This window comes from Pleurodeles waltl, chromosome 3_1, assembly GCF_031143425.1.
Source record: "Pleurodeles waltl isolate 20211129_DDA chromosome 3_1, aPleWal1.hap1.20221129, whole genome shotgun sequence".
Classification (NCBI taxonomy): Eukaryota; Metazoa; Chordata; class Amphibia; order Caudata; family Salamandridae; genus Pleurodeles; species Pleurodeles waltl.
In genome coordinates, this window is record NC_090440.1 from 1,106,198,547 (window position 1) to 1,106,210,630 (window position 12,084).

General features: G+C 45.3%; 1 protein-coding gene across 1 annotated transcript in view; it reads right to left on the reverse strand.

Annotated features, from left to right (window-relative positions):
* ZW10 (zw10 kinetochore protein) overlaps window positions 1-12,084 on the reverse strand; it is a 187,447-nt gene that overhangs the window by 66,865 nt on the left and 108,498 nt on the right. Inside the window, exons 11-12 of the mRNA XM_069224379.1 lie at window positions 2,607-2,678; window positions 979-1,148 (exon numbers count right to left, since the gene is read on the reverse strand). Coding sequence (XP_069080480.1) covers window positions 979-1,148; window positions 2,607-2,678 — 242 coding nt within the window. The remainder of the gene's footprint in view (window positions 1-978; window positions 1,149-2,606; window positions 2,679-12,084) is intronic.

Genomic DNA, 12,084 nt, shown 5'->3' on the forward strand with positions numbered 1-12,084 from the left:
ACCCTAGGAAAGAGGGATAAAAATCAGTATTCTCAGATGTCTTAAAGTAAAAAACGGTTTAGTCTTAAACTTTTGGGAAGAAGGAAGTACTCCCATGGCGACAGGATGACAAACGCTGTTAATATGAGAGGAAAATGAGAGGACTTTCATACAAGTAAATTTCTTAACACTGTAGATTTATCGCTTCTGTTCCAAGAATTACAGAAATTTAAGAGAAGCATATGCTTATTTGTTTACTTCTGTAACATAATCAAATTAGTTGCCTAATGACAAAAATCAAACTTAGGTTATAAAAGAATATTGTAATTTTTAATAATATAAATGAGATTTGGTAACAATTTTGGAAAATAACAAATATAAGAAAAATATTGAAAGCTGTTATTGAAAAATATGCAAAATTATTTAAATGACAAATCAAACTTTGGAAGGATTTATTCCATATGCACACTGGATTGGGGGCAAACATACCAACACAGGTTTACCCAAAAGCTACTTGCCAAAGAGTGTGAAATACATTTTATAGAATATACAAGTAACCATTCCATTTGAACAGTTAATCCACTTATTTGTTTACTTGTCTAATACTTTTCAAATGAGCTGGTCAATACAGAGGTTTGTATTCACTATTAGAAATGTGTGTTACCCTGGAAAATGTCTTTAATCCTCCAAGACACAACAGGTGGGTGGATTTAAAAGGATATGAATTATATTTTAAACAAAAATCAATTAAAAGTGGTTGGATTAAACTATAGTCTGTGCATAAATGGACGTCCTTTTCAACCCATACTTTAGAGCACATCCTCTGTTAATGGTTAAACCAGTGAACCTCTATCTGAAATACATTGCAAAGAGACGCTGACCAAAAAAAAGTAAGAGAACACAACAGACCACAGTTAATATTCTTTTTATTACAACAAGTTTTACTCGACAACAAGGGATTGTGGCAGCAATAAAGTGATTGCCCAGAAACAAACTTACCAAGTCTTCTTAAGCCCGGAACTAAGTCTACAAATGTAGCAGCTCCTTCGCACAGGGGAGACGGGAGGTGATACCGGAACTGGTGCCCAAGTGTCAGCAAGTGGTGTGCGATGTACATGCAATTATTGTGATGTATGGCTGTCAGTTGCGGCAATTTTTGAAGGTTCTCTCTATTGGATGCAACGAGGAAATCTAAGGGTAAGATGCTTCAATAATGATATACAAACAACTTCAAGACAACATGTAATATGACATGGAAATATCAATGCTGAGCCGCGAATGGAAGTATACAAATCTTGCCAGAACAAAACCAAACTGATGCAAACTGTACTGTGATATACCCACTGAACAGTAGGCCAAGCCACAATAACTTTAACTGTAAAAAATGGAAGAGCCTTTACTTTCACTAATAATTTCACACTTGCATTCCAATATGCAGTATATGTTTAACTGAATGTGTCTTCCTTTTTCTTGGTAAGGGAGATGCAGCAATTCATTTGACAAAAGATATTTCAGTTTTGCCCTATAAAGCATGTCATTATCATACACTGCAGTGGTCTTGTTCAGCAACAACATTTCTACCGTGGCACTTCAGAGTAGTCCTTAATAACTTCTCTACAATAAAAATGTTTGACAGGTTTCATTTTCAACATCCCTCAGGATGCAGTATTCATAAAGCATACCAATTACATCACGCCGGTGGTTGCAGCAAGAAACAGATGTTTTTGTGGATGTTCAAAATCGTAGAAAGGAGTCACTATTTAGACTAGCAAAGTGGCACTATCTATGAATTACATTTTCAGCTTTTTTTTAAATTTTCCAGGGTTGTAGTGTTTGAGCATTCTGGCCGCACAGTTGTCTTCTGAGTGTAAAATATCAGAGTGATGCTGAGAGTTTTAGATAAAGAGGTGTGGTGGTGGAGAACTGTGTTCATACTGATGATCAATGCACACATTTTTGAATGAGTGTGTACTCACTTACGTAGCCTTAGGAGGGCCTTCAAGAGGGTAACTGTCAAGTGTTATGTTATAAGGGATGGTGCTGCGGTCAGTCACCCAGTGGAGAGGGTTTAGACAGCATGACAGGGTAAATCTCAGATAAAGTAAAGGCTGACAGTTTGGAGGGAGTTGTATACGACGTTGGATGACTCATCGTGAGGGGCTGAGACCCAGGAGGGTTTCTATCATGGCTTTACAGTGCAAGTTGTTATAATGTCAAAGAGGAATGTAGATGCAAGTTTAGCTAATCCTGTGTTGAAAGTTTTGAAAAAGACATGTGAGTAGAACAAAAAAAGAAATGTGACATGTTGGGTAGGAAAGAGTTTTAGGATGTGGAAAAACATGGAGAAGTGATGGCAGTTTAGGCAGGTATAAAAGTGCAGATAGGGCTGATGGATGATGGCAAGACCTCACTGTTTTCCTACGGTGAGGCCCAGGGATAAATCAGACACAAGAATTGTGGGGGCAGGAGTGTTTAAAAAATCATTGTGACTGTTCTTGTTCTACTAAAAGTTTACACAGAAAGTTCAGATTATGTACTTTTGTGACTTAAGTGTGAAAAAATATACATTAAGGTTAGACAATAATGTTCAAGAGTAAAAACAAATTTTGAAGAGAAAATCCGCTTACTTGTGGTATGTTGGTACAACATCATGAAACAAATGAAAGATATGCCTTACAGTGTAAAAAAGTTGAATGGCACTGTAAAAGAAAAGAAGAAAAGATAATTTAAGAATGGGACAAATTAAAGAATGTTCTCAACAAATATTAAATCAAAAGCCATTGTTCCCTGACCTCATTGCTTAATACAGGGCAAGTACGTCCAACATAAGTTCTGCTTTTATTGAGCAACACACTAAAGCCGTCCACCATACAACTCTAGCCCGTACTGCTCAATTCACACAACAACTGATCATAGGTCAGGGGACACGTTACTAGCACCATATTAAAAGCTACCCTTTTTCAATGTGTGTTTGATTGATGCACATAAATACCATATTTTTTATTTATTAGACAATTAGTGGCACTGTCCATTTTTTGTTTTCTAAACAGACACAAGGCTGATTCTATTCCGGAAGGTTTTAGAGTTATCCATGTCAATTGCTCTAAAAGTAAGTGAGAAGGGATAGCCCTGATATACAGTGAAGGCTTAAAATTGAAGTTGCTTCAAAAGCTTGGTGAAGAGAATCTTAAAGCACGGATTTGTAAATGTCAAATGTTAGATAAAGGTGTGGTTGATTAGCAACAAAGGGCCTGATTTAGAACTCAGCAGATAAGTTATTGCGACGCACGGTGATGGATATCTGCTATTCCGAAATCTAAATCCCATAGGACAGAATGGGATTTAGATTTCGACAGACAGGATATCTGTCACCGCTTCGACAGAGTAGCCCGTCCATGAGTTCTAAATGAGGCCCTAAGATTTTACAAGAAATTAGTGGATTGACCACTCTGTCCTTCAATATCTGCACACCGATGATAAAAATGGTAAGTCACCACACTTATGGCCTCATCCAACAAATGAAAGCACCACAAATGAAAAGAGACACCTCCTAATTCATATATTGTGCAAGCATGAGATTTTGCAAATTACTGAAGTACAGCCACTTCAATGTGTTGACCATTTTTTTTAAATTAAATATCTCATTTGGAGTGCTATCCAGATAATCAGTGCTGCATGGTTTTAAAACTGTATTGGCACAGAGCCACGGAAAAAACATGTTTATCTCAGAGCTTGGTGATAATCTGGATAGGTTTGCAGAGTATTTCCTGATTTTGGTGATATATCAACAGCATTTGAACAATATTAATAAAAAAGCTGTGAGCTGTTTTGTACCATTTTTCAAAAAATCAAGCCCCTCAAACAGATCAGTACATTATGGACTCCTTGAAAGAAGATGCTAAAAGCTAAGGCAGTGCTAAAGGAAATGGTGTTGGATCCTATGAGCCAGAAGAAAATAAAAACTATAGGAAGAGACTGAAATCATACAAAAGGGAATTATTTTTAGGCATGCACGTCATCTTATTAATGTATTAACAGCTTAGGCTCTGCAAATTCTGTTAAACTGTTCTCTACTTTAAGACCATTTATTGCGCCACCATGTTACTCATTGTCTCCATTATTAAAATCAAAACAATATATGAAAATATTAGTGACACTTGTTGCATTGGATGATAGGATCCTCTCTTGTTACTGTTTTAGGCCTAAAGACTCTGTGGTCGTCATCTGTTGCTCGTAACCAGGAAGAGATTAAAGTAATACTTAAGCAGTTAAAATCAGGTTCACAATACGCATATGCCCAGTATCAGTCTTAAGGACATGCTTTAGGCCATTACCACCCTTGGTTAAAATACTTAATTTTCTCATTTGAGACAGGTGCTGCTCCAAACGAAAAAAATGTGGCAATATTAGGCCACTTTTAAAAAAGGAACTCCCACTCTGCCTGGTAGAGAATTATAAACCTATTATATTTTGCTTTGAGGAAAATATTGGAGGCAGCTTTTGTAAACAATTCATAAACTTATTACGAGGAAGCAAATTTGCCGCATTGATGGCAGCTATGCTTCCGCAAGGGCAGAGGAACGGGAATAGTACTAGCTAGGGCTTTGGATGAATTGAGAGGTTTTGGAGACATCTGTGACTCTGCTGCATTTCAGTTGCTAGACCTATGTGCAGGTTTTGAGGCCACTGACCACAATATCCTCCTAGTCACCCTTATGGAAGTAGGGATGGATGGCCTATGTCTAACTTACAGCCTGATTTAGAGTTTGGTGGATGGGGTTACTCTGTCACAAATGTGGCGGATATCCCATCCACTGTATTAAGATTCCTCTATATTCTATGGAAATCGTAACATGGCAGACAGGATATTCATCACATTTGTGACAGAGTAACCACACTGCCAAACTATAAATCAACCCATTAGTTTGGCTCATTTATTACAGGCCACACAAAAATAGTCACCTTGGATTCTTATAAGCTTGCCCCTCAGGAGATGAGTTGCGGAGGCCCTTAGGGCACCTCACTCTCTCCATTTTTGTTTAACATCTATATTTGGTCCTTTTACATCTGGCAAGATCATTTGGCGTATGCAGATGACACTAAGGTTAATTTCCAGCTAGTGCATTTGATAATGGGCAGTAGCACCATATTAAAAGCTATCCTTTTTTAATGTTGTCGAACTGCCTTTCGGTGGTGCAGAGCTGAGTCTTGCTTGACTATCTTTAGTTAAATGTGAAAAAAAACAGATCTTACTGGTGGAAAGGAACACAGAGAGGTGGCAATATTCATACTTCCCCTAACTATGGGCAGTATCCCACTCCAACTTTTAAGGACAAATCCGTGGTAATATCGCTAGTCAATCAGTTAGCCATGGATGCTCAGATGACAGAAGTTACTATTGCCTGTTAATTTTTTTATCTGAGTGTTCTAAGGAAGATATTTTGTCGTTACTTACCGGTAATCTTCATTATCCCGATTAAGGTTAAGACTATGTAACTACACATTACCTCCACATAGGACTGCCTCGTCCCTGTCATTACATCATTGAGGATGTCACAAGCCAAAACACAAGAAAAAACTCAACACCAAAAAATCATGCCTATCACAAAGTTGAATCAAAATAAGCTCAATACAAAGCTGATTTCAAAACACCAACAGCAAAATAGTCCATAGAAGCATGCAAGATGAAAATGCTTGATAAAAGTGTGATAAGAATACTAGGTAGCAGCCCTACAAATCCCCGGGATAGAGACGCCAGCCACCTCAGCCCAGGAAATGGACACAGACCGAGTGGAGCGACCCTGCATCCGAGTCAGAGGAGCCATACCTAGTGACTTATATGTCTGGCACACCGCTAAGAGCAACCACTGACCGATAGTGGAAGTAGATACTTTCTTCCCTTTAGTCACTCCCCCCATAAGACACAAATAGAGCAGGGCTAAAAGTGAAAGCATTGGGTCCGCTGCGGATAAACCTGAAGGGCCCTCGAAACATCCAAAACAGAAGGAACCTGAGCACCCTCTTTCCCTGGGAAAATCAGGAAGAACAACCTCCTGCTGAAAATAAAATTGAGAGGAAACCTTAGGGAGAAAGGCCAGACCTAGCCACAGAAACACCCTGTCCAGCAGAAATTGCAAACAGGGAAAAGAGATAAGCAGGGCACCCAATTCACCCAACGTCCGAGCCGAGATAATGGCGAACAGGATTGCCAGCTTAGCAGACAACCACAGTAAATCTGCCTCCAACAAGGGCTCAAAAGGGGACAACTGAAGTCAATGAAGGACAGTTGGCAAATCCCAGGAGGGAACAATTACCGGAGACACCGGTCTACAAAGTCTAAAACTCCACAACAACTACAGAGGCAATACCAACCAGTGCATCCCTCAAGCCCCTACAGGTACGAATAGCAGCCCATTGAGCAGCCAGAGTAGAGGGGGAAAGATTCTTCAAAACATCATCCCTGGGAAACAGCAGCAGGATCCACCCCCTTAGAGGCACACCACCTAACAAAAGAACCCCAGTGCTTATTATAGGATTTAAGAGTCAAATCTCTGTGAAACGTTGAATATCCTGCGCCACCAAGGAAGAACATCCCAAAGATTCCAAAATCAAATGTTCAACAGCCAGACTCGCAGTTTCAGTTGATGGCGACAGAGCAATGATGGGAGCAGGGATTGAAGTGGATATGGAATCACTGGAGGCTGGACAAACCTGCCCCTGGACAACCTCAGCAACAGGGGAAACAAAAGGTGATGAGGCCAAAATAGGGCAATCAGGAGAATGATGTACAAGTTACTTACCTTCGGTAATGATATATCTGGTAGAGACATATTCTAGTTGCAGATTCCTTACCTTTGAATTTCCCTAGGCATCAGTCTGAATCCGCAGATTTTTCTTCGAGCAGTACCTCTGCGCGGCGTCAGGTGGCGCTGGTCAACTCCGTGGGCGTTGTGTTCGCCATAATGATGTCGCGGTCGTATATAGCCACCACCCCGGCGCGCTGACGTCAGTTTCTTTTCACGACTTTCCACGTCAGTAGCGCAGAGCCATGAAGAACACTGAGTGGTGCGACAAAACTAGGGCCCTTAAGGGGAAGTTCCTGTCCCTAGAAATCAGTTCACAGTGCGGGGAGGATGGGCGGTTCGGTAAGGAATCTGCAACTAGAATATGTCTCTACCAAATATATAGTTACCGAAGGTGAGTAACGTGTACATCTGACAGAGACTTCTAGTTGCAGATTCCTTAACTTTGAAAAGATACCCAAGCAATACCATGCCCGGTGGTGGGCTGCGAACCAAGATCACACCAAGAAGTCCTGCAGGACTGAACGGTCAAAGAAGCCGTCCCTTTGGACCGGACTGTCCAGGCAGTAGTGTTTGGTAAAAGTGTGCAGAGATGCCCACGTCGCTGCCTGACAGATGTCCAGGACTGGAATGTCCTGTGCTAGCGCAGTGGTAGCAGCAGTAGCTCTGCTGGAGTGAGCACGCAAACCTTCAGGAGGTTGCTTATAAGCCAGAAAGTAGCACATTTTTATGCATAAGAGCACCCATCGTGAAATGGTCCTCTTCTGCACCGCCTTCTCCTTCTTTGTGCACCCACATATCCCAAAGACAGTTGATCGTCCACTCAGAAGTCTTTGGTACGATCAAGGTAGGATGCCAATGCTCTTTTTTGGGTTCTGACGGTGGAGAGGGATGTGGGGGTGCATAAAAGGTAGGCAAGGTGATGGACTGTCCGACATGGAAGGGTGTCACTACTTTAGGTAGGAAAGAAGCCCTTGTATGAAGTACCACTTTGTCAGGATGTATTGCCAGGAAAGGTGGCTTAGATGACAGAGCCTGGAGCTCACTTACTCTGCGGGCAGAAGTAACAGCAAATAAAAAGACAGTCTTGATGGTTAAGAGCTGTAAGGGGCAGTTGTGAAGCGTCTCAAACGGGGCACACATAAGGTATGTTAATACCAGGTTTAAGTTCCATTGCGGCAGGATGAATGGCATAGGAGGAAAGAGATGTGGGAGGCCTTTAAGAAACCTCCCAACAACAGGAGATTTAAATAAGGACGGCTGATCTGGTAACCTCAAGAAAGCAGAGATAGCGGTAAGATATCCCTTAAGAGTGCCCAGGGTGGAACCCTGCTGAGCAAGGGAAAGAATAAAGAGGAGGACTTGAGAAAGAGGAGCAGATAGAGGGTCGACAGATTTGTCGATGCACCATGCCACAAATTTCTTCCAACAACAGGCGTATACGGTTTTGGTTGAGGGACGCATGGCTGCCAAGATAACGTTGCAGACTTCAGATGGCAGGTCAAAAGAAGGCAACTGTCGCCGCTCAATCTCCACGCAAGAAGGTGGAGGGTGGACAGGTTCGGATGGAGGACCCTCTCCTGCTGCTGCGACAGAAGCTCCTCCCGAAGAGGCAGTCTGATGGGAGGAGCTATGGACATGCTCAACAGCTCGGGATACCAGACTCATCGAGCCCAGTCTGGAGCCACCAGTATAACTTGGGCCTGGTCTTGCCTGATCTTCTTCAGAACACTGGGCAGAAGTGGTATGGGCGGAAAGGTGTACAGGAGGCCAGAAAGTGCCGCCCTGGAAACTCCAACGCGCAAAACAGCTGACGTAGCGCGTGCTCTACGGAGCATGAATTCATCTAACCAAGGTTCTCCCCACTGAAGGAAAAGACCTTGCGCCACCTCCGGATGGACATGCCATTCGTGATCAACCACGCATTGTCGGCTGAGTTTGTCTGCTCTTGCATTCAAGGAGCCCCCTTTAGGTGTTGAACAACCAGGGAAATTCCCTGATGTTCCAGCCAAGTCTAGAGGTGAACCGCCTCTTGACAAAGGGTGCATGACCCCATTCCGCCTTGTTTGTTGCAGTTCCACATGGCGGTCATGTTGTCTGTGAACACTTGCACTGCTCTCCCCTTGAGAGAGGGAAGGAATGCTTTTAATGCTAGTCGAATCACTCGGAGCTCCGGATGATTGATATAGAGCCCGGTTTCCGCTGGAGACCAGAGGCCTCTGATCTCCGCCTCTCCAATGTGGCCGCCCCAACCCAGGAGTGACGCATCTGTCGCGACTGTAAGATCTGGTTGGGGAAAGGAGAGGGATCTGCCTTTGACCCAATCCTGATTTGTTAACCACCACTACAGGTCTCTCGCAGTTCCTTCCGAGATCTGGACCTTGTTGGAGAGATTCCGCTGATGCTACGCCTACTGGAACTTCAGGTCCCACTGCAGAGCCTGCATGTGCCATCTAGCCTTTTGAACTAGCAGGATGCAGGAGGCCATGAGGCACAGCAGCCTCTGAGTCATTCTCACCAAAATCCAGGATAGAGGCTGAAACATCAGTATCATAGCCCGAATATCCTGAACTCGCTTTTCGGGAGGATATGCCTGAAAATGCACTGTATCCAGAACAGCTCTGATGAAAGGGAGCGTCTGAGAAAGAGTCAGGTGTGACTTCGGCAAGTTGGTAGTGAACCCCAGCGAATGTAAAAGGTCTGCCGTAGTCTGGAGGTGGGAGACAACTGCCTGGGGCGAGTTCGCCTTCAACAGCCAATCGTCAAGGTAGGGGAAGACTGAGACCCCTAACTTGTGCAGATGAGCTGCCACCACTACCATCACTTTTGTGAACACCCCATGGGCACTGGTACGGCCAAAAGGGAGCACGGTAAACTAAAATTGCTTGTGACCTACCACAAATTGTAGGTAACGTCTGTGGGCCAGCAAAACGGGAATGTGGAAATATGCGTCTTGCAAGTCCAACGCTACCATCCAGTCTCCAGGATCCAGGGCAGATAGGACCTGAGCCAATGTCAACATTTTGTACTTTTCCTTTTTCGAGGAAGAGGTTGAGGGATCTAATATAGCACGAAGACCCTTGTCCTTTTTCGGCACCAGAAAGTAGCAGGAATAGCAATCACAACCTACTTCTGGCAACAGAACCCTCTCTATAGCTCCTTTGGCCAAAAGGGCTTGGACTTCCTCACGGAGAAGCGCCATATGATCCTCTGATATTCGACTGTATGAAGGTGGCATGGCTGGAGGAGGTGTCTCGAAGGGAGGGAGTAGCCCCTTCGGACAATCTGGAGAACCCACGTGTCCAAGGTAATGGATTGCCATTGGGGCAGGTGATGGCGAATCCTGGCGCCAAATGGTTCCTGGTGTACCCGCGGACTAGGAAGGTTTGGAGGCTGAAGCAGGGGCTGGGGTGGACTGGGCGACCCGTTGGCTCACTGATACCCGAAGGCGTGAGATCTTGCATCCGCACAGTGGCTCTGAAGCATGCGCGGGTCGATGGCCAGGGGGGAAAAGGACGCGGTTGGGTGCCCCTTCCATAGCCACAAAAGGAGCGAAAGGCGGACTGCTGGGGTCTAGGAGCAGGCGCAAGGCCAAAGGACCAGGCCGCGGCTCGGAAATCCTTGAAGGGCTCACGAGCTGAGTCCGCCTTGTCTCCAAAGAGACGTGTGACATCAAAAGGGCACGTCCATCAAGGATTGCTGGACATCCCCATAGAAGCCAGATGTTCTCAGCCAGGCATGGCATCTCAGTGCCATTGTCGGTGTCAGTCATATCCAGTCCACAACAAATCATGAACTTCGCTGCATCCCTCCCATCTGTTACGGCTTTGGTTAGGATAGTCCAGGCCTCCTCCGGAACTCTAGGCTGCACTTGCACGACCGTATCCCAGAGAGTATGGGAATAGCAGCCCAAAAGGCATGCAGTGTTCACGGACCGCAGCGCTAGACTGTTGGAAGAAAATAACTTCTTCCCCAAGTTGTCCAGTCTTTTTGATTCCCTATACGGGGGTGCGTCAGGAAACACGCCATATGAAGAGAAAGCCTGGGGGATCAGGCTCTCAGGCATGGGGTGTTGGGTGAGGAATTTTGGGTCTGTCGGCTCAGGCCAATGGCGGCGGGCAATCGTCCTATTCACAGGAGCCCCTGTGTGGGGTCTGGACCAAGTACCCAAAAGGACATCCGTCAGTGCCTCATTAAAGGGAGGAAGGGGTTCTGAAGAGGAACACCCTGGCTGAAGCACATTAGTTAGGATATCGGGCCTAACCTCCACAGAAGCTAGCTCGAGGTCCAAGACATCAGCCACCCTTCTCACCACCATGGAGTAAGAGGCACGCTCCTCCGTAGCCACGGTAGGAGGAGAAAGCATACCAGTGTCAAGGGAGGTGTCTAGACCACTGGCATCACCCAAATCCTGCACCCAGTCCATTTGGGGGTCAAGCTGGTACTCTAATGGGTTTAGCGTCCCCTCCAAACTCTCCCTGTATCCATACCCATAAGCATAATGGGCCTAGAAGAGCCCATAGAGAACGGAATCGGCGGTAATTGACGTCGTTCCTGCTCCAGGTCATCGGGTATGAGAACTGGATCGACGTCGATTGTGGGCCCAACCGACGTCAGAAGTGTCGACGTCTGACCCGACGCCGGGGAAGGTCGCTGTGGCACGACCGGCATCAGGACGGATCCGCGATTGGATCTGGAGGAGCCCTCCAGAGCCGTGGCCGAAGCAGACAACTTGAAACCCAAGGGGGCGCCCACCAACTCACTTGTGCCCAAGGGCACCGAAGGTGGGTCGGTCTGCCCAAAAATGAGGCGCATTACCTCATAAAATTCTTTGAGCTGGGCAGGGGTGGCTCCGGCTCCCGGGGAGGTGCGGGACCGACCCAGATGAAGGCTCTGAGGATGGAGGCCTAGAGCGTCGACCCTCTTCCTGCGCCACATCGTCCAAGCGATGTGGTGAAGTTGAAGAATGTTTGTTCTTCTTCGACATTTTTTTCCTATGACCCGAATGTCCCGATAACTTCAAGGACGAAGAGTGGTGGTGACTCCGCAGCCGGTATCAAGACCTTCTTCTCGAACAAGACCATGAGCGCCGTGGAGTCGAGTGTCGGGCCTCCATGAGCTTTAGGGATCGCTCCCTCAAAGCTTTTGGGTTCATGGTCCAACACTCGGAGCACGACTTAGGGTCGTGATCGCGCTCCAGGCACCAAAGACACACGAGGTGCGGATCTGTCACGGACATCATTCGGTGACAGGAGTCGCAGGGCTTGAAACCAGTCTTGCGGGACATCCCTCGACGCAGCCA